A 25542-nucleotide genomic window follows, 5' to 3' on the forward strand; every position below is an offset into this window, starting at 1 on the left:
ACCCGGCTTTATGACCTCAGCGCAGCCACGGGCCAATTGAATTATTCGCTCAACTCCTTGGACTCCTTCCAGAGACGCCGCGTGAAAACCCTACACATTTACCACCATTACCATCACTTGATGAGGAAAAATAAATGTCTGCTCACACACCTAAACAGAACAGCAGGAGGAGGAGGAGGAGGAGGACGGAGATATGAGGATTCAAAATGTCCAGAAGGTGGCTGAGAAAGGAGGTGCTCCTTTCCAAACAGTATCTCCTGAATTAACAGAATCTAAAGGGCTGATTGGAAAAGTCCATAGATACTTGAGTTTGCTGCCCAATACCAGTGTACTGCCAACAATGCACTCAGATAAAATTGGCATTTTGATGGTTTGCTCACAAACTTGCCGTGGTCTCACTCCTCTTTTTCCCTTCCACAACAATTCTGTGGTCTGGAAATTCAAGTCTTGGAAAAATGCCCAGAAGTCCTGATCCAAGGCTGCAGGCTCCAAGTTCAGCAGGCACTGGTTGAAGATATGCCTATCCTCATTGAGGGCAGACAAGTCATAGATGATTTACTTCTGTGCTTAGTTGTTTTCAAGATTTAAAAGAATGAATTAACTCCTTATCTTCAGTTCAGTTCAGTTCAGTTGCTAAGTAGTGTCTGACTCTTTGCAACCCCATGGACTGCTGCACGCCAGGCCTCCCTGTCCATCACCAACTCCCAGAGTTTACTCAAACTCATGTTCATTGAGTCGGTGATGCCATCCAACCATCTCATCCTCTGTCGTCCTCTTCTTCTCCCACCTTCAATCTTTCCCAGCATTAGGGTCTTTTCAAATGAGTCAGTTCTTCACATCAGGTGGCCAAAGTATTGGAGTTTCAGCTTCAGCATCAGTTCTTCCAATGAATAGTCAGGACTGATTTCCTTTAGGATGGACTGGTTGGATCTCCTTGCAGTCCAAGGGACTCTCAAGAGTCTTCTCCAACACCACAGTTCAAAAGCATCAATTCTGCTGTGCTCAGCTTTCTTTATAGTCCAACTCTCACATCCATACATGAACACAGGAAAAACCATAGCTTTGACTAGAAGGTTAAGATCCATCACACAGTAGCTGTCTGTACCCCATATAAAGAGGCTTGACATTTCCCATTCCAACCCTTAGACTCCTGTAGGAACAACTGTAACTATGACCGCCACATGTCCTGAGGCTGAGAGCCTTTTTCCCTCGGCAATGTAAAAATTCCAAGTGGCCAATACACAGATGCTATTTTCTTTCTCCTTTACTGCTATTTTAGTTCAAGTACCACTAACTGAAAGGATCTTGGAATTTAGAAGTTTTCCTAGACTGCTTTACTCCTATGGTTATGTTCAGTCACAGGTAACTCCTGACAGTTGCCCTTCCGAACGTTCATGAAGTCCATCCATGGATCTCTGTTTTTCACTACTATAGTCATGTTTTCATTTGTGTGCATGGGTACTAAGTCTCTTCAGTCGTGTCCGACTCTGTGCATCCCTAAGGACTGCAGCCTGCCAGGCTCCTCTGTCCATGCGATTCTCCAGATGAGAATACTGGAGTGGGTTGCCATGCCCTCCTCCAGGAATCTTCCCAACCCAGGGATTGAATCCACATTGGCAGGCAGGCTCTTTAATACTAGTACCACCCAGGAAGCCGTTTTCATTTGTATCTTGCTTTAATTACTAATTTAACATTTCAAATACTTGTAGCCGCAAAATAGCTGCTCAACTTTTAATAAATAAAATTGCTTAGAACTTTGGTTCTTTTTAAAAATATTTTATTTATTGATTTATTTTTGGCCACACTGGGTCTTCTTTGCTGCTTACAGCTTTCTCTAGTTTCAGGGAACAGGGACTATCTTCATTGGGATACATGAACTTCTTAATGCTGAACTTTTCTTGTTGTGGAGCACAGACTCTAGGTCTGTGAGTTTCAGTAGTTACGGCGCAGGGGCCTAGCTGCCCTGCGGCACGTAGAATCTTCCTGGACCAGGGATGGAACCCATGTCCTCTACACTGGCAGGCAGATTCTTAACCACTGGATCACCAGGGAAGTCCTGGTTCTTTTTTCAGTACAAAGCAACACATTGTTATCTAGTGATGATCTATAATTACTGTGAATAGCCTGTTTTTCATTCTTGAAGATACCATACCTATAATTATTATTTGTTCCCATAGATGTTGTCAGAATGAGAGCAGCTTGAGTGTTGCAGTGATGGATACTGTCAGAAAGCATGTATTGAGACATGATGTCTCTCTTGGTTATTGCTGTATTTCCAAAGCTTACCACACAGGATCAGTTACCTAGGTGGTAGTGTAAATATTTGTAGAGTGAATAAATATTGACCTAGATTCTTAGGGAGTGCAGCGAGAAGGACACATCATGGTCTTTTTTCTGACACTTACAATAATGAGGGAAAGACGCACATATGTGAACATTACCAGGTGGTATAGTTTGGTGTCAAGTAATTGGAACAAAGAATATATATTGTAATTGGGAGTTCTGTGCCTTGAGATTATCTGGGTAAAAGATAGATGGTGGAAGTGACATCTGAGCTGCTTTGAAAAATATATGTCACTTGATCAGAAAGAAGAAGAGTTTGTAACGGTTGGAAGAACAGAAATTTAAATATGTATCAAAAGGCATATTTATCAGAACGATAGGCTGTTGAAAATATTGGGGGAAGTGAAAGTTGCTCAGTCATGTAAGACACTTTGTGACCTCATGGCCTATACAGTCCATGGAACTCTCCAGGCCAGAATACTGAGGTGGGTAGCCTTTCCCTTCTCCAGGGGATCTTCCCAATCCAGGGATTGAACCCAGGTCTCCCCCATGGCAGGTGGATTCTTTATCAGCTGAGCCACGGGGGAAGCCCAAGAATACTGGAGTGGATAACCTATCCCTCCTCCAGTGGATCTTCCTGACCCAGGAATCAAACCGGGGTCTCCTGCATTGCAGGCAGATTCTTTACCAACTGAGCCATCAGGGAAGCCCTATGTTGGGGGAACTCTATAGAAGTCTAAGGAGAGTAGCTTCTTTGCATAACATAGGAAAGCTGATGTTTAGAGATGGGGGAAAGTATATGACTGAATATTATTTTGTGAAAGCTGCCTGATATCACTGTGCCAGGAGATTTACAGAGCTGAGAAATTGGGAAAACAGGAGTGTGGTGACAATTTCTCTTTTTAGAGCAGTAGAAATAGAACAAAAGGTTGGGATGTGAGGAGATAATAAAGCAGTGTTGATGATTAATATGGTATAAGGGCAAATCCAGGATAGAATAGAACTTTCCAGTGTTAAGTCTCCACTTGTTTGAGAGCAGATAGAAAGCACATCTCTGTTACTGAGAGAGACGTTACAAACACTTCTAAATATTTCCGTGAAACCATAAGTGAGCAGCTTTGAAAGGAACAGTGTTAAAAGTGCCTGAGAGTTGGGAGGACTCGGTTCTTGCATGGATTCTGATGAGAAATCTACTGCAGTTCTTATTCTGTTCTTCTCCATGTAAGATGCTCTCCCTCTCATTATCACGTGACCTTGCTAAACTCCCTTATTAATTCTTTTTAATATATTCCTGTGGATCTTTACAAAAAAGATTATTTTAATGTGCAAAGAAAGTCAGTTTCTACCTTTCTAATCCACATGCCTTTCATTTCTTCCCTTTACTTAATTACATTAGCTATAAACTTAAAACGTGGACACAGTGGGGCAAGCTGATATCCTTGCTCTATTCTTGACAGTAGATCTCAGATTGAAAAGCACTATAATGATGTTTTCACCTATAAAATGATATAATGAGAAAGCATTCATTACTCAGTATAAAGTTAGAGGACTTTGTAAGGTGTTCCTGTTTAATGTGAGGAAGTTACCTTCTTATTGTTGGTTTTTTGAAAATTGTTTTCACTAAAGTTTGCTGAATTTTGTCAAGTGTATTTGGGGCATCTTTTGTGATGATCGTATGATGTATTTATTTTCTTAATATGGTATGTCACATTAATTGACTTTTAAATGTTGAAACAACCTTTTATTCCTGGGATAACCTCATTTTCTCATGGTGAATAATCTTATATGTTACACTTATATTCATGAAGAATAGTAGACTTGCAGTTTTCTTTTCTTGTGATGTCTTCGTCTGGCTTTGGCATAGGGTAATAATAACCTGAGTTGGGAATAGTTCTCTTGGTTTCTGTCATGATTTAAATAAACCTATCTTGAAATTGTACAATATATATGGTAGACACACATGCAGGTATAATATACATCTATAATCTAGTGTAATTTAACTTAATCTCATTTAGTCAATAATCTCTTAACTCATTTCTTGCTTCTACTCTGGTCCTCTTACAACATGCATTTCATCATCTCACTCTCTTCTTAAGTATACTCTCATGGCCTGCCATCTTATAATAATATATCAATTATTTACTTGCCTCAGAAGGCACCCTTTGACTAAGCTTCTATTTCTGACCTCCTTTTTATTTTTTATTTAATTTTGGCCCCCCTATGCAACATGTGCGATCTTAGTCCCCTGACCAGGGATCGAACCCATGTCCCTAGTTGTGGAACTGTAGTGTCTTAACTACTGGCCTGCCAGGGAAGTCCTCTGACCCCCTTTTTAAGATAATCTTTACCTTGCTCATTCTGCTCTAGCTATTTTAGGCTCCTTGCCTTTTCTCAAATATGTCAAGTTTTTTCCTTGGTCAACAACTTTGTACTTACCATTCTCAATCAAATCATTTTATTGGCTGTTCTCTCACTTCTATTACTTTTTCAACCCAGTGTTATCATCTCAGAGAGGAGTTACCTGACTATCCTATTTAAATAAACATTTTCCCCTAGAGCCAGTCCTCATGATACTTTATTCTCTTGCCCATTTTAGTTCATGGCACTTATCACTTCCAACATTATATTAAGTATTTATTTGCAAAATAGTTTTCTATCTCTCTCCCCTATTTGAATGTGAAATCCATGAAGTTTGCAACTTAATCTGTCTTGTTTATCTCTTTGTTTCAAAGTACCTTATTAAATACCTGAGCCATAACTGTTTCAACAAATATTTGTTGAACACAGGAATTAATTATGACACATTCTGGTGATTACTATGAAAAATGCAGGGAGTTATGTGAGAGAATGAGGGGCGTTCTTCAGATTATTTACACCAAGGAATCTCTTGGATGAAATGACATTTCATAGGAAGGAGCTGTTCTGGCAAATAATCAAGTGGTGACTTCTAGACAAAGCTAATAGCATATAAAGTGCCCTAAGGTCAGAAAGATCTTGAGATGCTTAAGAGAATTTAATGAGACCATTGTACTTGGAGCATAAGAAATAAGGTGGAGAGCGGAATGAATTAACATTAGAAAGAAAGCAGGTATAAAGAAGATTGTTCAGCTTCTTACAGATCAGTTTAAGAGTATGAATATTTTCCTAAGTATTCGAGAAGTCTATAAAAAGGTTTTGAAAGTTGATTAATCTGGAAGTCTGTCACTTTAGAGATAAAGAAATGTGCTGCCAAACAGCAGCAGGGGGTTGCCTTAGTGACCTTGAGGTCTCCCTGCTGTCCCTTGGCTTTATGGCTATGCCTATGCTTGAAATAATAAGTGAAGCTTGACACTGGATAAACCAGTGAGTCTGATTTGACATTCCAATCATCTGCAGTATGAAAGGCCCATGAAAAAAAATCATTTAGCAATGAAATAGAGGAATTGAAACCTGATGGTTGGTGGCAGGAGCAAGGGGCGAGGGAAGTGGGGTGGTGGGCGGAAGTCCGAGAAAGAAAAACCAGATAATCTGGAGGAAAAGTATGAAGTGTCATGGAACCAAGGAATAAAGAATTTTGTAATACACCTTTTATTAGGGCTCAGATAGTAAAGAATCTGCCTGCAATATAAGATACTTATGTTCAGTCTCTGGGTTGGGAAGATCCCCTCGAGAAGGAAATGGCTATTCACTCCAGTATTCTTGCCTGGAGAATCCCATGGACAGAGGAGCTTGGCAGGCTACAGTCCATGGGGTCGCAAAGAGTTTGACACGACTGAGGAACTAACGTTTTTATTTTGGAGTATTTTTAGGTTTACAGAAATTTAGCTAATATAGTACAGAGAATTCCCATACACTCTCTACCCAGTTACAGTTTCCCCAAATATTAACATTTTACATCTCTCTGGTACATTGATCGGAGTAGGGAATGGCAACCCACTCCAGTATTCTTGCCTGGAGAATCCCAGGGACACAGGAGCCTGGTGGGCTGCTGTCTACGGGGTCTCACAGAGTCGGACACGACTGAACTGAATTAGCATGCATGCATGCATGCATTGGAGAAGGAAATGGCAACCCACTCCAATATTCTTGCTTGGAGAATCCTAGGGACAGAGGAGCCTGGTGGGCTGCCTTCTGTGGGGTCGCACAGAGTCGGACACGACTGACGCGACTTAGCAGCAGCAGCAGCAGGTACATTGATCAAGACTAAGAAATTAATACTATTGATAAAATTACCCAGGATCCTTTTCAGATTTCATCAATTTTCCATTTATGTCCTCCTTCTGTTCCAGGATCCGATACAAGGTACCACATTGTATTTAGTTGTTCTGTCTCCTTATTGTCCTTTGGTCTGTAATGTTTTCTCAGAATTTCCTTATTGCTCATGATTTTTACAGCTTTGAGGAGTCCTGATCAGGGTATTTTCTATTTAGGTTTGCTTGATGCTTTATTGCATAATAAGACTGGGGTTGCAAAGAGCATCATAGGAGTGATATCTCTTCTATTTATATCATATACGGTGGTATGTGAATCCACATGACTCATTACTGAGTCAGTAATGATGTGGAATTTTGATCACTTAGTTAGGACGGTATTTGCCAGATTTCTCCACTGTTCATACTTCCCGCTTTGGAAGCGAGTCCTAAGTTCAGCTCAGACTCAACAGCGAGTGGACGAAGTTCTACCTCCTGAAGGAAGAGGTATATTTAAAATATATTATTTTGAATTCTTCTTTAAGGAAGATTTGTCTAAAAGAAGAGAGACTTAAAAAGGAAGGCGTGGTCACATTCTACTGTACAATTTATGCAGATGAAGATCCAAAAATCTTCACTGATTTTGGCAAAATGAAGATGGAGGCTACCTTAGGAAGAATGATTTGAATTTAATTGTAAAAATGGGAGACATCAGTGGGAAGAGGGTGGCTGGGAGAGAAAGAATTAAAGATAGCATATATATCTTTGAAGATGTTTAGCTATAAAGTGGGACTGGGAATGAGGACTGTAGTTCAGGATTCATGAGACAATGATACTGCATTCTGACCTTTTCATACATCTTGTTCTAGAAATATGATTCTCAATTTCTTTCTTTCTTTTTGACTTAGCATGTCCCCAGCATGGGGTTACCCTCCAGCTAAGGGCCCCAAGCCAGGTTTTGAGAGATGGAGGAGAAGCAGGAAGCCTTGGAGCCTGGGAGAACATGCCTAGGCTGGCAAGCGAGCTGGTCTGGGCATTGCCTGTAGGAGCTGAAAAATGAGTTCTAAGTCAGAGCTTCCTCTATCCCATCTCCCAGGCCTTGGGGCTCCCAAGTTTTCTGATACAATTCTTTACCTCCTCCTCAGGCTTTTTTGAGGACAATTCTTTACCTCCTCCTCAGGCTTTTTTGAGGTATAATTGATGTACAACATTATATGTTTCAGGTGTACAACATAGTGATTTGCAATTTTTAAAGGTTATACTCCATTTATAGTTACTATAGAATATTGTCTACAAGCCCTGTGCCATACAAAATATCCTTGTAGCTTGTTTATTTTATACATGGTTCTCAATTTCAGTTCAAATTTCTAGTGATCATATTTGTAAGAGAATACAACTTTCAGAATCTTCAACTTGATTAAATTCAATTAAATTTACATCACCCAATTTATATCAAAATCCAAAGTTGTTGTCATAGATTAGGTTACATTAAATTTTTTTTGTATGAAAAAAAAAAGTCTGTAAAATAAAAAGCAGAACCAGGAGAAAAAGACTCATTACTACTTGAAATCAAATTTGTAGCTAACATGTCTGTGATTTCCTTGTTAGTAAATATCAAATCTGAGTAGATGATGCAGGCTTCCATCATGTAGCCCTGCTCGGTCAGTACTGGGAATTTAATAAATTTTGCCTTCACAGTTGCAGGCAGCCTGGCAATTGGTCTTCACAAATTTAGAGTTACAGGTCCATGTTTCTTTTAAAGATGCACAGTTAGAATAGGTATCTTCATACTCACAACTATTGGCTGGAATAAAAGCAAAGAAAGTAGTCACTTCATTATCATTTTCCTCTATAGCAACAACACAAACAGTAAATTCAGTGTGAGTTAGAAAGAGAAAATTGAGCAAACATGTTGGCATCATTACACTGTGACGAGCACTTCATAGCTTGAGGGACACACAAGGTCTCTTAGTTAAACTAATTGATTAGCTCATCATTTATTTTAAAATTTTAATCTTTTGAAATGTTTCTAAAATGAATTGGCCTCTTTTCCTTCCTCAGAAAACAGAGTACAATGAATTTCAATGAATCTCTCTAGAATTGCACTGTCCAAAATGATCAGCACTAGACAGGTGATTGCTTACATTTAAACCTAATTGAATTAAAATAAAATAAAATTAAAACCAAGTGCTCAGTAACCAATGTGTCCAAGGGATACTTTGAGAGACAGTGCAATTATTTAACATTTCCATGAATGCAAAAAGTTATATTGGACTCTGTTGCTGTAGACTCTAATACTACTAGTCTTTCTTTCAGGAATAAGAAATCATTTTAAGAAGATGTGGGTGAAAAAATGCAAAAACAAAAGGAAATTACACCGTGATTGTTGGGCAATTCCATTCAGATGTCCCTCAGTGGCCACAGACTCAACACATCTCAAGCAAGTACATTATCCTACCTACAAGCTTGGCAGTTTTATAGTATTGCTTCCCAACTCTCCCCTCCTTTCACCCGGACTCAGAGAAGTGGCATAATTTAAACCAGGCACTAGGAATTAACCTGAACTCATTTCCTTCTATATTTCTAGTTTCTCTCTCTTTTTTTTTAAACTGAAATATAGTTGATTAACAATGTTTTCCCCCTATTTTTCATCAGTGTGCAACAAGCCCAGGTAATAAACACTGGCTCTTCTACATTCTTCCTATTTCTTATCACTGTCCATTTCTCTTCATTCATTTTGCCCTCATGCAGTAAAGATATTTGTTTTTAAACCCATGTTTTTCAACAGTATCCAAGCTGGATTCCCATCCAATTGCTTCTGCATGCTATTGCTGGGAGCTCTTTGTAAAACACAATTTTGATTTCACCATTCTTCCATTTGAAATCTTTCAATTGGTTGCTCATTACTACTAAGATAAATTCTGAGCTCCTCAACAAATAGTATTCAGCACAGGTGTAATTATTTTCTTCTGTACTTAATTTATACAAAGCTTTGATATCATCAGTATTATGAATTATGGCTGAGCAATTCTGCCAGAGAGTGCTGTAGTTCAGTTAGGTGAATGCATTTAAAAGGTAGCTTCAGTCGTGTCCGACTCTGTGCCACCCCATAGACGCAGCCCACCAGGCTCCGCCGTCCCTGGGATTCTCCAGGCAAGAACACTAGAGTGGGTTGTCATTTCCTTCTCCAATGCATGAAAGTGAAAAGTGAAAGTGAAGTTGCTCAATCGTGTCCGACATTATATGACATTAATTTCACTTCTTTTGCTAAGATATTTTTGAAGTTTCTGTGAGCTAATAACACTATAAGCAGATTTGATTGACATTTTAAAAGTGTATAAAAGTTATTAGCAGACAAACGTGCAAGTGTTCATTAAACTAAATTTGATGATTAAATTACCCTATGGGAAACATGAGGAATTTAGTATGATGAACTCATTAACATATAAGGAATTATAATTTTCAATATGCCTGTTCAGGTTAAGTCATATTCCATGGTATCACATTGTTATATTTGTACATATTTTTCTTTTTAAAATTCCATCTTTGCTATAATGGCATTAACTTGGATGAAAAGAAAGTTCATATTCAGTTACAATGATTAATTTCCATGGAAAGTTTTTCAGATATGCCAATATGTCATGGGTTTAACACAGCTACAAATATACATTGGCGGTAGATGTTTCTCTAGGTTATGTACAGTAACAGACTTCATCGCAAGTAAGAATTCTCAACAGTGTAAACTTTTTGCTTAAAGGCACTCTGTTGAATAATTTTAATTTTGCCTTTTGGAGGAAGGCCTTGCTTAAGTTGGTTACATTCAGAATATTTTCCAATGCTTAGCCATGTCAGGTCATTTTAATATATTAACAAGTGAATGGTTTCAAACTTACTGCATAGTCCGTTGTCACAATGGTTGGGGCACCTGCCACAAGGTGTTCCCTTTTGGTAAGGGACATGTTGTCTGCCAACAATATTACCACTGAAAGTTGAAAGAGAAAATGTCAAGCATTTTTCATTTTTTAAGTTTAATTTATGCTCCAAGGGAAGCATCCATCATCATATGGGCCTAAATATCTTTCAGTGTTTTAAATCATGTCAAATGACTGAAAAACTAACATTCCCCAAGTGTACTCAGATCACAATGTGCAGTAAGAATAATTCACATGTGTACTTACTTTCTTGACCCTAGTCTAAAAGCGTGAGCTGAAATGGGCTAATAATAGGCTCTAAAATTTACAGAGTGCATTTCAGTGTGGTAACAGTTTTTACCTCATAGTAAACTTGATGGAATTGGTAAGGCTGTGCATCCCCACATGCTGGCAAGAGGTAAACATATCCCATAGAGAGACAGGGAGAAATTGGTTGTGCCTCAAATTAAAAAAAAACTCTTCTAAACTTTTATCCCTCCTCCCCTCTGCTGAAAAATTCTTTTTTAAAAGTCTGGTTTGTCCATTAGATAATAATGTTAAAATACTAGATTGCTGATGGCATTATGTATTGACAGCAAACTTGAAAGTACATACTTACGCAGGACAGTATTGGCAAACATAGAGGTACTTTAGACTTTGTTTGGGACAGTAGGCAACTCCACATCCAATAAGGAAAGATGAGTACCAGACAACCTATGAGCACATAAGTGAAGATAGGCGAGTTCATTAGAGAAGAAACTATATATAAAAAACTATAATAAGAAATACAAAACTGAAAAGAATGTTACTGATATATTATGTTTCTGCACACCTTATGAATATATTTAGTTAAATTACTGAGTAGAAGTACTGACCTTTTATTTTTATTTTATTTTGGCCACTCCATGCAGCTTACAGGATCTTTGTTCCCCATCCAGGGATGGAAGCCAGGCCACGGCAGTATAAGTGCTGAGTGCTAACTGCTGGACTGCCAGGAAATTCCCTAAAAATCTTTTAAAATACTACATTTCCATGTACATTCACTATTTAATCCATTTAGGCTGTAAGAAAAATACAGGATATATTTCCCCATTCAAAGTGTACAGGCTTTTGACAAATGATAGCTCATGGCTGAAATACCCACAACACAGTAAAACTACCCTTGACTCATTTGAGATCTTCCTTTCAGTTCAACATTGGAACCAGTCAAAATTTGGAGAAGCCTCCTTTTTAAAGTATTGATGTCAGAATGTTTTTATCTGTTCCCCTTACCTGGGTGAAATGTCCAACTACTGCTTGGGGACTCTTCGGCCCTATTTCAAAAACAAAATCATGGACCTCATCATACCAGTTTTGGATTGCATTAGACCATGTAGAAGGGTAACTTGACATAAAGAGATTCTCGCCACAGTTCCTTGTACCTGAGAAGAAACAGATCATTCATGGGGAAAGCCATAAACATGCAGAGTCCCTGTTCTTTGCAGCGTTCATAGCTGTTAATCCATGAGGGAGTTTCTCATCAGCTATAAGCTGGAAAGAAGTCAGATGTGCTTAACACCTTAAGAATGGCCTCAACATGCACAGTTTTGAGTACATCAAGTTTTTTTTTCTTTAGTATCTTCTCTCCCTAGATTCATTTGTTTACACTTTAAATTTTTCATGAGTGTATGCATTAACGCACACTCTGCTTTGTATGCTGAAGGCGGAGACTAACTCAATTTCTTTCTGACTCTTGCCCACATTCATCAGAGATTATTTTATACATAGGACCCTAAATAAATGTTTATGATTGTTATTCTGTATGAACTTTGAAAAAAAGCTAGCACTCAGCTTTTAATTTAAAACCCCAGTATGAAGCAAATGGCACTAGAAGAGACAATATTTTCAAAGATTATGAGTCTCCCCTTAATAAGCAAATAAGAGCATCGCAGACCAAATTCTCAAAGAATAAGGAAAGAAGTGCCTTGTAGCACAATAGAAATATTTCGAGATACTTTTCAATATATATCTCAATATATTTTGCAAATTGAATATTTCGAATTAGATGGCTTTAAATATAATGTCTACATGCTACTTTAAGGGAGTGAAAACTAAATTACTCTTGGATAAATCCTTTAAGAAGGAAAGAAAGAAGCTAAGATTTTAACAGTAGATTGGGATCTTCAAGACAATTTGTTCCAATCTTCTACTGAATATAGTCATCTCTCTTCCTGATTTCACTAAATCATAGTAAAAAAATACAAGTAACAATGACAGTTCTACATTTAAAACAGATAAGTCATTTGCTTCTTTCAAATTGGGCTTGCCTAAATCTATGTCATTTTTGATAATTTCAGTAAATATTTTATCCAATATTTAATAATAAGATATTTTATCTTATTGTGACTGTTTCTTGATGCAGAAGTCATGTCTAACAGGTTATTTTTTAATCTATATAGTAATGATTGTATGGAAAGTACCCAGAATATACAAAAGAGTTGACATTCTGTCATCAAAAATGATATAATCAAACATATGTTATAAATACAAATATAAATAGGTTTAAAAATCACAACTGTTTTCTCTGACAGTTTTCTATTCTATAAAATAGAGGAAGAGATGACTCATGACTGCTTTACTTAGGGGATGGTTAAGAGGCACAAATACAATATTGTGTGAGCCAGTTTTTGTAAAATATAAAACACGCAATAAGCACAATGTGGTACTTTTCAGAGTTCTTTCTCCTGCAGAGAGTTTTTAAATTGAAAAAGGCCGCATTAGAAGCAACATTTATTCACAAAGCTTTCTTAACGTAAGGTCAAAAATAGTGCTCATGGTCTTGCTTGTTCATGGACTCAACAAATATATTAAATTACATACCTACTATTCTATCCGCTTTCTTACTGTGTTTGAAAAGGCACTTGTTTGCCCAATTTTGGGCGTTTGCTGCTGCCTTGCTGTTCCATTGCTAAAACAAGAAGAGAAAAAAAAGATGCACTCAATGACTTAAATTACAAAGGAGCATAAGCTTTATGATTAGAGTAATGGACTATTCTATAGGAGTACAAAATTTCTCTATGTGCATCTTCTGCTTATCATGATAGTCACGGATATCTTTTTCACGTGTCTTTTTCTGCTGCACAAAGTTGTACATCTACCCTAAGTAATCGAAAAATCTAAGAGAGTTAATGGTCTATTTTTGATGGCACAGTAGACACACCTCAGTTTTTAGTAATGATCCTCTCTAAATATTGATCAACACACGGAGGTGTTGAGATTATTTTTCCTATAGGACTGAGCTGGCATACTTTACTCTTAGTTCCTTTTTTTTTTTTTTTTTTAAGTAAGTACATCTGGGAGACATGTGGCCTCCAGAACTGGACCTAGAAAAGTAGGCTGTTATTTACCCTAGATCAAGGCCTTTTTGATCCTAAGTTAGAAGAAATACTGAGCAGAAAGATATCTCTCACTGATATCTAAAGATTTGCTTTTACTTCTGCCCCCCACAATTTAAATAGCCCTTCAAACTGGACAAGTTGCTTCACTATAATAAACCAAAATTTAGGAGACTAATGAGACAATGAGCTAATGAAGGCCCTTCGCTTGCATAGGGCCTTTCAGAGTGGCAATAGGGCACCTCAGAAGATGTTTGGCCATTTTTTGGGGGAGAGAGTGGTAACATTTGCAGTGGGAAGATATTTTTATGCTCTCTTCCTTAAAGTCAACAAAACTTGGATTTCTCCTACTAATAACATATCTTTTAGAAAAGGTCTAGGTCATAAAGTACAGCCCAGATGGTTTGGACATTAATCATGAGGATGGTGTGGGTGATGGTATTGTAGTTATGACTGTACAGAGAAGAACTAGAAGGAAGGGAGCACACAGCCAGAGAAGTTATGAGACAGCTGTTTTTATCAAAAACAACAGAAAAAGCCTAGTGCAAGTATCTAAAAGTCGGCTTATTAAGATCAGAAGGCACATACTAACCTCAGCAGTGGGGTTCATGGAGAGGCTTCAGGGGTTCCACAGACACCCTGAAACTTCATACTGATTATATATGTATGTATGTAGATGCATTTTTCTTTCTGGGAGGAGAAATTCCACTTTCAAAGATGGTAAACTCTGAGATACGCATGATAGAGTATAGATTCTGACAGATTAAACTATTCTAGTGAATAGAATATAGGAAGAGGAAGTATGATTTTTAAGCAAAAAATAGTATGTGGAATTTAAAAGAAGAAGAATTTCTTCTCTGTCCATAACACAGCTCAAATGAAATCACAAAGCAGAGACAGGACTTCCGAAGCTGAAGAGCTCTTAAGAGATGTAATTTACTAGGTGCCAGCTCTTACTGTAGCCAGCTCAAGCCACTTTTTTTTATGTGACTGCTGCTTACCATCTTCAGCATGTTACTGGGAGGTGGAGAGACTCCTCTCCTTAGGTCATTGTGTTTCTTTACAATCTCAGTTTGGACATTTTCCAAGGTGGTCGACAAATCAGCAAGACGTCGATCCTGAAGGAAAGTCAGCTTAGGATTAGTTTTTAAAAGTTTTGAAATTGTATAGAAGAATGCATAACTTAATTTAAGAGAAAAAAGATTATTTTCAGACATGTTCAGTTCAAGTCAGTATTATTAAGCACTGCCAATGAATCTGAGCCCAAACTATAATTTTTAAGAAAGAAATAATGTTGAATTTTAAGAGTCAGGTTGTAATTCATGCCGTGATGATTAAAAATGCCTTGATGGAAATTCCCTGGTGGTCCCGTGACTCTGTGCTTCTGTTCCAGGGGTCACGGGTTTGATCACTGGTCAGGGAACTAAGATTCCATAAGTTGCGTGGTGCAGCCAAAAAATAAAAACACCTCCAAGGCTATAAATGCCACTTTCTAGAATGAAGAGACATCTCAGTGTGAGTTTTCTAGACATATAAATGAAAACACAATGACAAAGTTACAAGATTGGAGCCATTAAACATTCTTGTTCACACTCAATCAGGCTGCAGAAAGGGAGTGATAAGGGTTGAGGTAGGTGGCTCCTTTTAGACCAGTGGTCCCCAACCTTTTTGGCACCAGGGACCGGTTTCATGGAAGACAATTTTTCTATGGACCTGGTGGGTAGGAGATGGTTTCAGGATGATTCAGGCATATTACCTTTATTGTGCACTTTATTTCTATTGTTATTACATCAGCTCCACCTCAGATCATCAGGCATTAGATCCTGGAGGTTGGGAACCTTTGTTTTAGATGTGCGGGGAACCTTGAATGGACAGGCTTGTGTATTTAGAGAAAGCATGTTTAGGCGGAGTCCAAGTGCACTCAATATTCCAGTAAATAATTCTACCTATTATGTGACAGACTTTATGGGGTCTCTCAAAAGACAGTTTGACAATATTATAAAAAAATCTCCAAAGCAATTTGGAGGAAGCAATGCCATTCCAATTAATGAACTATTGCTGACTTTGTTCCTTTTAGTAACAGAAATATAATTAACAGGGTATTAAGTCAGGTGCTGATATTTTTGGTGTATCTTTGTATGTATATTGGGGAGGCTTGTGTCTGGAGGTAGAGTAGGGTGTGTGAATAGTTTTCAGAAAGTTTGAGCAATTTGGTGACTTAAATTTACAGAAGAGACTGAGTGACTGAACTGAACTGAACTGAACTGATGTTATATGTACATGAGCAAAATTTTGAAGTGTTAAGCCCAGACAAGGCCTTTGTTGATTTTTCCTGACACTCTGGGGTAAGTTATTCTCTCCCTCCCCCAGTGCTAAGTCTCCTCAAAGTTCTACAAATACTGTGAACATGGGTCTCACCACACTTTATTGCCATGATCTCATTATGTGTCCATTTCTCCTGCCTGTTTGTATGTTCCTAAAGACAAGGACCAATATTGAATGCGTGGTACCAGACTGGGTGCTTTCCCAGCTATTAATTCCTAAATTAGCAAGGATGCCGACGTGAAGTACCAGTTGTGGCCAATCTCTGTATAAAAGTAATTGTGGTTTTGGACTGTGAATTTTAAATCATTATAACTAGGCTCAAACACATCTTTATTAATCAAAATAAGAACCATTGCAATCAATACATTTTTGTCAATAAGAAATAAGTTAGTTTATTCCTGTAGCATAAAAATACTTGCTTTGGGATTCAATGAGTCCTTGGAAAGCATTTTCTGCCGTTTTGGGTTGCAGAAGAATTTTCCCTGCAAAAAAGTTGTCTTGATGCTTGAAATTGTAGTTGGTTGACAATAGGTCAGGTGAATATGGCAGATAGAGCAAAACTTCATAGCCCAATTTGTTCAACTTTTGAAGTGTTGGTAGTGCAAAGTGTGGTCACATGTTGCTGTGGAGAAGAATTGGGTCCTTTCTGTTGACCAGTGTCAACTTCAGGTGTTGCAGTTTTCAGTACATCTTATCAATTTGCTGAGCATACTTCTCAGATGTAATGGTTTTGCTGGGATTCAGAAAGCTGTAGTGTATCAGATGGTCAGCAGACCACCAGACAGTGACCATGACCTTTTTGGGGTGCAAGTTTGGTTTTGAGAAGTGCTTTGGAGCTTCTTCTCAGTCCAACCACCGAGCTGGTCAGTGCCAGTTGTTGTATAAAATCCACTTTTTGTTGCATGTCACAATTCTATCAAGAAATAGTTTGTTGTTGCATAGACTAAGAGAAGATGACACTTCAAAACGATATTTTTTATTTTCAGTCAGCTTAAGAGGCACCCCTTAACTGAACTTTTTCATTTTTCCTATTTGCTTCAAATGCTGAACGACCATAGAAGGGTCAATGTTGAGTTCTTTGGTAAATTCTCTTGTAGTTTTAAGAGGATCAGTTTTGATGATGCTCTCAGTTGGCAATCAACTTCTGATGGCCGGCCACTGCGCTCCTCATCTTCAAGGCTCCTGTCTCCTTTGCAAAACTTCTTGAACCATCGCTGCACTGTACATTCTTAGCAGTTCCTGGGCTAAATGCATTGTTGATGATGAGAGTTATCTCCATTGCTTTCCAACCCATTCTGAACTCAAATAAGAAAATTGCTCAAATCTGCTTTTTGTCTAACATCATTTCCCTAGTCTAAAATAAACACAAAATAAACAGCAAGCAACGTCATTAGCAAAAAAAAAAATTGAGAAGTGCATATTAAAATGATGTATACCTAGCCATATTTATTTAAGAGTGTATTCCAATATCAAATAGCAAAGTTCAACAATGCAAAACCACAATTACTTTTGCACTAAATACATCAAATTGTAGAATAGCTTCCTGGATATGTCCTTTTGACTCTGAAAAATGTAGTTTCATTTCAAAGCATATCAAAATTTGGTTTCTGAAAAGTCATTATTTCCTGCTTCTTGCCCTATCTTGCTTTGTAGATAAATTCTATTGAAGAAGACATGTCTTTTGTTTGTTTGTTTTAAAAATAAGCATCGATAAAATTTTTATTAAGTGACAGGTGATATGAAAAGTGTTGAGAGTACAATGGATAATAGGTGGTACCTATTTATCTTTAAAGAGTTCATATTGGTTAGGCTATATGACATAAATAGATAATTATAACCTGATAACTGAAATGATAGGAGGGATCTACTAGATATAAAGGGAGGAAGGATTAATTCTTCTTGATTGAGCTTAGAAAAGATTCACAAAATATGGTCTGGGCTGGGATTTTAAAAGATAAATTGTGTTTTCTGTGTTTCTCCAGACATCTGGAGAAGATACTCTGGGCAGAAGGTGTGTAGAGTATCTGATCAAGAGACATTCACTGGTGCCAAGGACCCAAATGATATCTCCCTTTTAAATACTTTTATAAATAAAGACTGGGAGATGGACTGGACATGTAACAGGGGACTGGAAAGGGCCATGGAAGGAATCTTCAGGGAAGAAATTGGGAACATAGCAAACTACTTGAATGAAACCCCAGCTGATGAATATATTGTATTTGGATTGAAATTTTGATTATGGTAACACAATAGCTATATTTGTAAATGTTAGCTATATTTATAAATGCTAAATGAGGTTAAATGCAATGTCAGAAACCTGTGGTCTGAGGAGTCCTAGCTAATCTTGTGTGCCCAGAGTCAAAGGAGGGTGTGGGAACAGACAACAGTGACCAAAGCTCCTCACATTGAGAGGTTCTCTGATCAGGAGGTCGACACCTTATATGGGCATCTCCACACCAATCATTGCAGAACATGACTGATCCTGTTTGGGAGATTATTAAAGTGAAGCAGCATATTAGAAATAAGTAGAACATCTTACCTAACACATACTAATTGTAAAATTATGGGCAAAATCCAAATACTTAATATCTTTGTAAATTTTCTTGCCTTTTAATTTAAAATATAGATAAAATTATTCTCACAGGGTAATTATAAAAATTAAATGTGGTGATGTGTGGGAAGAAGTTTTGCTAATTTGAGATCATATAAATATATTGCTAATTTTTTGTGGGAGTCACGTTGAAATGTATTAAATAAAAGTAAATCAGAAAAGATCTTGGGAGAGGAGAAGTATCATTAGCTTTTAAATCCACAAGCCAGTGCTATCAACAGAAATATAATTAAGGCATCACATATAATTTTAATTTAAAAAAAGAAAAAATAAACATATAAAATTGTTAAGTATAGTATATATCACTTGATGAATATATTACAATGTTATTATGTGATCAATATTAAAATTATTAATGAGATTTTTACCTTCTTTTTTCACTAAATCATACTGTGTTGTATTTATGGAGGTCTCAACTCACACTATCCATATTTCCAGTGTTCCACATCCCCGCATGGCTAGAAGCTACCATATTGGTTGCCACAGCCTTAGACTTAAGCACAGTGAGCAACTGAGAAGTACTTTGCGATGTACCAGACACTCCGGTCTTTTTTACTTTCAAACATTGATCCCTCAAAGTTGCATGAGTTGTTGTGAAAAGATTTTTACCCTTGACCATACCTGTCCCTTTGCAGGAAAGAATGGAAGCCACACAGCAGCCAGGAACAAAACCACCGTGAATAATGCCATTGCTGGAAAAACAAAACAAAAGGAACAAAGACCTGCATTGGAATGTTTAGTGCATGAACTTCTGAGGAACACGGGGAAAAAACAAAACATACAAAGTAAGGATCTCAGTTACACCAGATTCATTAGTTGACATGAAAAAAAGAAGTGTCACCAGGAGTCAGTAGAATGATAATGGATTCGGCCCCAGACCTGAGCCTCGAATGGGAACAGTAAAGAACAAATGGAAGCCCTGGATTGAAGCCCTTGAAGATCACCTGTGAATGTTGGTGATAAATAACTCAATTTTACCCTGTTGCTGTTGTCGCGAAGTTGTATCTGACTCTTGTGACCTCAGGGGCTGTAGCCTGCCAGGCTCCTCTGTCCATAGGATTTCTCAGGCAAGAATATTGGAGTGGGTTGCCATTTCTTTCTCCAGAGCATCTTCCTGACCCAGGGATCCAACCTGTGTCTCCTACATTGGCAGGTGGATTTTTCATCACTGAGCCACAAGGGAAGTCCAGTTCTGCCCTAGTTGCACAGTTTTTCCATATAACTATTCTCCAGGTGCTAGGAATGGCTTCTCCACATTGCCCAACTGTGATAATAAAACACACACATATATATATGGAATCTAGAAAGATGGTCTGGAGAAAATTATTTGCAGGACAGGGCAGCAGTGGAGACACACCTGGAGGAGGGCATGGCAACCCACTCTAGTATTCTTGCCTGGAGAATCCCATGGACAGAGGAGCCTGGTGAGCTACAGCAAAGGGTCGGACATGACTGAAGCGACTTAGCACAAAACGCACAGTGGAGATACAGACATAGACAGACTTGTGGACACAGTAGGGGGGTGGGGAGGAGGAGGAGGGAGAGGGTAGAATGTATGGAGAGAGTACCACGGAAACATACATTACCATATGTAAATAGATAGCCAATGGGAATTTGCAATATGACTCAGGGAACTCAAACTGGGGCTCTGCATAGAGGGATCAGATGTGGAAGGAGGTGGGTGGGAGGTTCAGGAGTTTCAGGAGGGAGAGGACATTAAAAGAAAAAAGAAAGGAAGGACTAGCCCTTGCTGGTTTCCTTACACCTTGCTTAATCCTTTATAACCCCAATTAACATCTCAAATTACCGGTGAACATCTGCTCCTTCTTTCCTGTCAGAGTTCTGGCTCATATGCTTGCATTTCCTACAGACCTAGGTAAATTGACTAAGGAGTAAACGCTTTTCTTTGGTAATTTCAACAGCTCTCTTCAACTCTGCCCAGTGTCCCCATTCATTCCCATTCAAGTCTTTCTCTTTATTACAATGTCTTAAGTTCCAAAAAGGCAACATTCTCCTTCTGGATCTAAAAACAAAAGGTACAGTTCTCACATTTCAAGGTATTATTAATACCAACCCAATCCTATGAGCACCCTTAATATATTCACATCATTTGCCTCACTAACTCAACTTCTTGGAATCCCCAGAAAATAATAATATACACTGGTAAAACTTTACGCATATTTTTTCATCACATTAATATTTATGAAGGTGAATATAGTAATGAATTAAATATTCAATATCACAGGGGTAAAATGTCTAAATAAATTCAAACACATCCTCTTGCTTAAGCATATTAGACATAAATGTTATTTTATGATGATTTTGTAACAAGGAAAATGTTTATATTTTGAAGTTAAGTTTTTTTGAAAAAAGTGGAACACCAAATGATACCTGGGAGGTGCTTAGCCTTTTGTGAAAAAGTATGGGCCCTTCCAAAATTTATGTATTGAAGCTCTAACTCCCCAGTGTGCCTATATTTATATCAGGGGCCCTAAATAAGTAATTAAGATTAAATGAGGTTATAAGAACGGGTTCTAATTCACAGAATTAGTGTTCAGTTCAGAAGAGATGTTCAAGCCCTCTCTCTGTCTCCCTCTCTTGTCTCCACGAACCCAGAGAAAAGCCCATGTGAGGCACCACGAAGGTGGCTGTCTGCAAGTCAGGAAGAGAAGTCTCACCAGAAACTGACCGTACTGGCACCTTGGTCTCAGGTGAGAATTGTGAGAAAATAAATTTCTGTTGCTCAAGCCACCCAATCTGTGGTATTTTGTAATAGCAGTCCCAGCAGACTAATATACTTTCTCATGTATATTGAGGGTCAGATTACTTTCAAGTGCATTCCAAGGCCCATGACATGTAGTCATTGGAAATCTGAAGCTGCATATCTACGTTTAGTGTTTACTGACTGCCACTCATCATCCATATAACAACGTACCTTGGCTTTTCTCATGGATATATGACAAAAGCTCTATGACACAGGTTTCTTTGGGGTCAGGCTTTTTCCTAATATTTCTTTATTTGCCTATTCTGGGTCTTAGTTGCAGCACGCAAACTCCTGGTTGTGGCCTGTGGCATCTAGTTTCCTGACCAGGGATCGAACCTGGGCCCCCTGTGTTGAGAGCACTGAGTCTTAGCTGTTGACCAGCAGGGAAGTCCTGGGACTAGTTTTAATATAGGGTAACAGAAGAAATTGTATGGCATAGTGATATTGGGGACCTTGATGCTCAGGAGTTTGGGAATGCAGACATTATGATTCACCTGGAAGACAGCAGCAAAAATAGAACCTCATACCATTCTCTTACAAAATAAATGATCAGACAAAAAGCTAGGCAAACAGGAAATAAAATTAAACAAAAATACAAAAGAATGAGTTCATCCTCATGTGATAAGGTGTTATTTTCTTCTCTGCATTTTTCTATAACGAGTCTGTGAAGTGAAAAGTGTGAAAGTGTTAGTTGCTCAGTCATGTTTGACTCTTTTTGTGACCCCATGAACTGTAGCCTGCCATGCTTCTCTGTCCATGAAACTCTCCAGGCAAGAATACTGGAGTGAGTAGCCACCCCCTTCTCCAGGGGATCTTCTAGGCCCAGGAATCAAACCTGAGTCTCCTGCATTGCAGGAGGATTCTTTACCATCTGAACCAGTCTATATTACTATAATTTGAGTATTATTGTGAAGGCACTCTTGGAAAAGTGCCTCTGACCTTTGTCAGATTAATTGTCTTAGCTGCTCTTTTTGCCACCTAGTGAAGCTAATGGTTTAGGCATTATTATGTCTCTGTAAATAAAGAAATGAGGCACAGAGGTGTTAAGTAACCTTCTGACAGACTCATTGCCTAGAGGATACTTGGGACAGAATCCAGTATTTGTTTTAACCTCAATAAACATTTCCCACTAAACAGTATCATACTTTTGTGGGGGGTGTGGGGTTCTGGGTAAGAATGTCAAGCATTCTGCCTTGACAGAAATAGTCCTACATTACTATTAATATAAATCTTTTTGTAGCTGATAAATAGCCAATAAATGACTGAACACATTTGAGAAAATTAGAAAAAAATTAGAGAATATTAACAATTAAGTCAATCATTTTCTGTTGTTTTTCAAATATAAAACTTCTAAGACTTGGAGAGTGCAAATAATATTTTCTTAGGATATCCTTCTTGACTTCAAAACATAAGCCATTATAATAACCCTCATTTATGTAACTTTGTTGAAATAATGGAGCACTTTGTTGGCATTTTAATGAAGTATTTTTGTCTGTTATGAGAAGGGATTTAATTGGATTAGAAATCACAAAACTGATAGCTTATTCCTATAAGGGTTCTATGAAGGATACAAATTATAGAAGTGTTTCTACAGGATTTTGAAATTTTAAGCTCTTCTATACCATTAAAATTTCACTCAAAGCAATAGGAAAAGGTTGATTTTGTTTAGATTTTAGTTGGGCAAATGGAAGAGGTGGGTGAAAAGAATGAAAATATGAAAACAGGAAAGGAAAAATATGGAAAGAAAAATGAACTTATTTCTGTATAAAGCAGATACATAAATTTAATATTAAAAAGAGCCATTTGTATTTTTCAGGGAAACCTGGCCCTTTACTGAGCAAATCTAAACTTTGGCACCTGGTATTGTCATGAAGGAAAGAAAGCACCGTAAGTATTGACAAGCCTGGGACTTTGTTGTTATCATTGTTGATATTGTTTTACCCAGCTTATCTTTAACTAGTTATATAAAATTGAAAATATTCATTTATCAAGTTAGAATATGGTGACATAAGGCCATCTTATATGAATTTTGTGATGTTTGAGAAGATAAATAACATCAAAGCAATCGAAAACATTAAAAATATCAACATATCCCCACACATCCTAGCATTATCATTACTATTTTTATTATTATTTGGGATGCTTGCTCTTCCAGCAGAAATCTCTCAGTTCTCAGGCTCTTCAGGGATTGGCTTTGCTGAATGCAGCCTCCTGGCCCAAGGTCATGCTCCATCCTAAATCACCCTCATCCTGTGGCTGTCAGATGTGGGATATAAAGGCCTGACCTCTTTGCTCCAAGTAGAGACAACTCTGAAACACCATCCCAACTTCTGAACTACTCAGAAGTAGTTGGTTGGCTGATGTCTCCAATGAGACTACATCACACCTTTGCCTAATTTTGCTTCCCCCCGACTTCCTCCCAGAGGAATTGATCTCAAGTGCATTTCCTGATAAAGTTTCCATTTCTCAGATATTGTTCCTAGAGGAGCCAACCTGTGACATCATTCATTAGATAGTCTTTTTTTTTTTTTTTTTTTTAATTTTCCTTAACTCTAGCCAGGCTTCTTTAGTTATCCTTTGATCATGTGCCATTAGTGCCTTAGATCATATTAATCCTCAACTCTGGATTCTAGCCACATCCTTCAGAAACATTTCTAAGTGCCTCTTCCCAACGAAACTCACAAGTTAACTCCAAAAACACTGATCTTGCCACTGAATGGGAGCCTTTAAAACTTACCATGTAAAGTTTTGATTATATATTCATTTTCTCTGACCCATCTGCAAGATCTTATTTCTCTCAATTTTTTCATGTACTTTTAACTTTTTTCTATAATTTGACCGTGAGTGTGGAAAGGAAGGACTACCGTTTTCATTCTTTTAAATGCCTTATGGCTAAAGACAGCTCCCTCTTTATGTGCTTAGTGGCGGAGCTTCAGAAGCTAAGTTTCCAGAGGGCTCTTTCTTAGGTTAGTGTCCCTGGACACGTACATTCCTTGGGCAGTGGGCTCAAGTGGGCTTTGAGGAGAATTTGCAAGCCAAAGAGAAAAATAAGTCCTTCTTTTTCTGCAAATCAGTGACACTCAGTTATTATTCTTTCCTTTAACAGTCAGTCATCAAGTTTTGCACACTATCTGTGACAGCAGGCTAGAATATACTCGACATATTCAAGTTAACAAAATATGATTCTCATCCACTTTCTGACCCTCAGCATATCATTAGGGTAGCTCATGATTCAAGCACCTAGAATATGAACTTGTTGAACCTTTCCCAAAGTGTGCAAAAGTGGAGGGAAAGGTTTTCTTTTTCTTTTGCCTTGGCCCATTCTGGTGCTTTTGGAGAAGGAGGGGAAAAAATCCAGCATAGCACAGGGCTCTGGAAATAAGTATGTCAGATGATGCAAATATAATAAAAGTCCATCAGCAACTGTAAGACCAGTGCTTTTAGCTCCATTCCACCTCTCTCCTTCAGCGGCCTCCTTAAATAGCAGGTACAGATCAGATATGATTTACTTGCAATTATGTTTGGTACAGTCATACCGAAATCAATGGAAAGAATTAGGAAAAATACCTGCCTCTTTCTGTCTGCTTGCATGTAGACGATTTCTAAATGTGAGTAGTTATATGTTTCAGCTGCTATTTCCTTAGCAACAAACTTTAAATTCCTTTCCACCTATTTCCCTTAAAAAGCCATTTTGCAATGTAGAAGTCATTGCAGCTTTCCTTACATGATTTTCCTTCTGCTTTTCATCATTTTCCTTTTTAGGTGATTAGTCATCCCTCCTAAGTGTGACTAGAGAAAAGCCAAATACAGGATTTGAAAAATTTCTAATTCCAAATGTTGATGGTTTACATGTGCATGCTAAGTTGCTTCAGTCATCTCTGACTTTTTGTGACCCTGTGTACTGTAGCCTGCCAGGTTTGTCTGTCCATGGGGATTCTCCAGGCAAGAATACTGGAGTGGGTTGCCATGCCCTCCTCCAGGGGATCTTCCTGACCCAGGAGTTGAACCTGCATCTCTTAATGTCTCCTGCAATGGCAGGTGGGTTCTTTACCACTAGTACCACCTGGGAAGCCCTAATATCTAATGACTAAGAGCAGAACAAGTC

At 38.0% G+C, this 25542-nt stretch overlaps 1 protein-coding gene and 1 long non-coding RNA gene across 3 annotated transcripts in view; one reads left to right on the forward strand and one right to left on the reverse strand.

Moving 5' to 3' along the window:
* The first annotated feature begins 70 nt into the window (after positions 1-70).
* LOC145517712 (uncharacterized) overlaps positions 71-25542 on the forward strand; it is a 29379-nt gene continuing 3907 nt past the window's right edge. Inside the window, exons 1-8 of one of the 2 annotated variants that reach the window (XR_014062278.1) lie at positions 2758-6166; positions 6271-6450; positions 6552-6564; positions 8769-8896; positions 19309-19458; positions 21290-21384; positions 23254-23324; positions 25345-25475. This is a non-coding gene — a long non-coding RNA (uncharacterized LOC145517712). Of the gene's footprint in view, positions 234-2757; positions 6167-6270; positions 6451-6551; positions 6565-8768; positions 8897-19308; positions 19459-21289; positions 21385-23253; positions 23325-25344; positions 25476-25542 lie in introns of those variants that run through there. The other variant, XR_014062277.1, reaches the window with a different exon arrangement.
* Positions 7699-20696, reverse strand: LOC145517709 (cysteine-rich secretory protein 3-like). The gene is made up of 8 exons (XM_081520818.1): positions 20481-20696; positions 19295-19365; positions 14739-14855; positions 13223-13310; positions 11636-11784; positions 10983-11077; positions 10346-10434; positions 7699-8256 (listed from the first exon to the last, which is right to left on the reverse strand). Exons 1-8 carry the CDS (start codon positions 20488-20490, stop codon positions 8129-8131), a joined length of 747 nt encoding a protein of 248 aa, XP_081376944.1. The 5' UTR covers positions 20491-20696; the 3' UTR covers positions 7699-8128.

Source organism: Giraffa tippelskirchi, chromosome 8 (assembly GCF_054371585.1).
Source record: "Giraffa tippelskirchi isolate mGirTip1 chromosome 8, T2T-mGirTip1v1.2.pri, whole genome shotgun sequence".
Classification (NCBI taxonomy): domain Eukaryota; kingdom Metazoa; phylum Chordata; class Mammalia; order Artiodactyla; family Giraffidae; genus Giraffa; species Giraffa tippelskirchi.

Coding starts and splice junctions, on each gene's coding strand:
- LOC145517709 (XM_081520818.1), bottom strand. Junction 11,078..11,635: donor TAGTTGGACATTTCACCCAG/GTAAGGGGAACA, acceptor ATGTGCTCATAG/GTTGTCTGGTACTCATCTTT. Junction 10,435..10,982: donor GTTTGCCAATACTGTCCTGC/GTAAGTATGTAC, acceptor TTCAACTTTCAG/TGGTAATATTGTTGGCAGAC.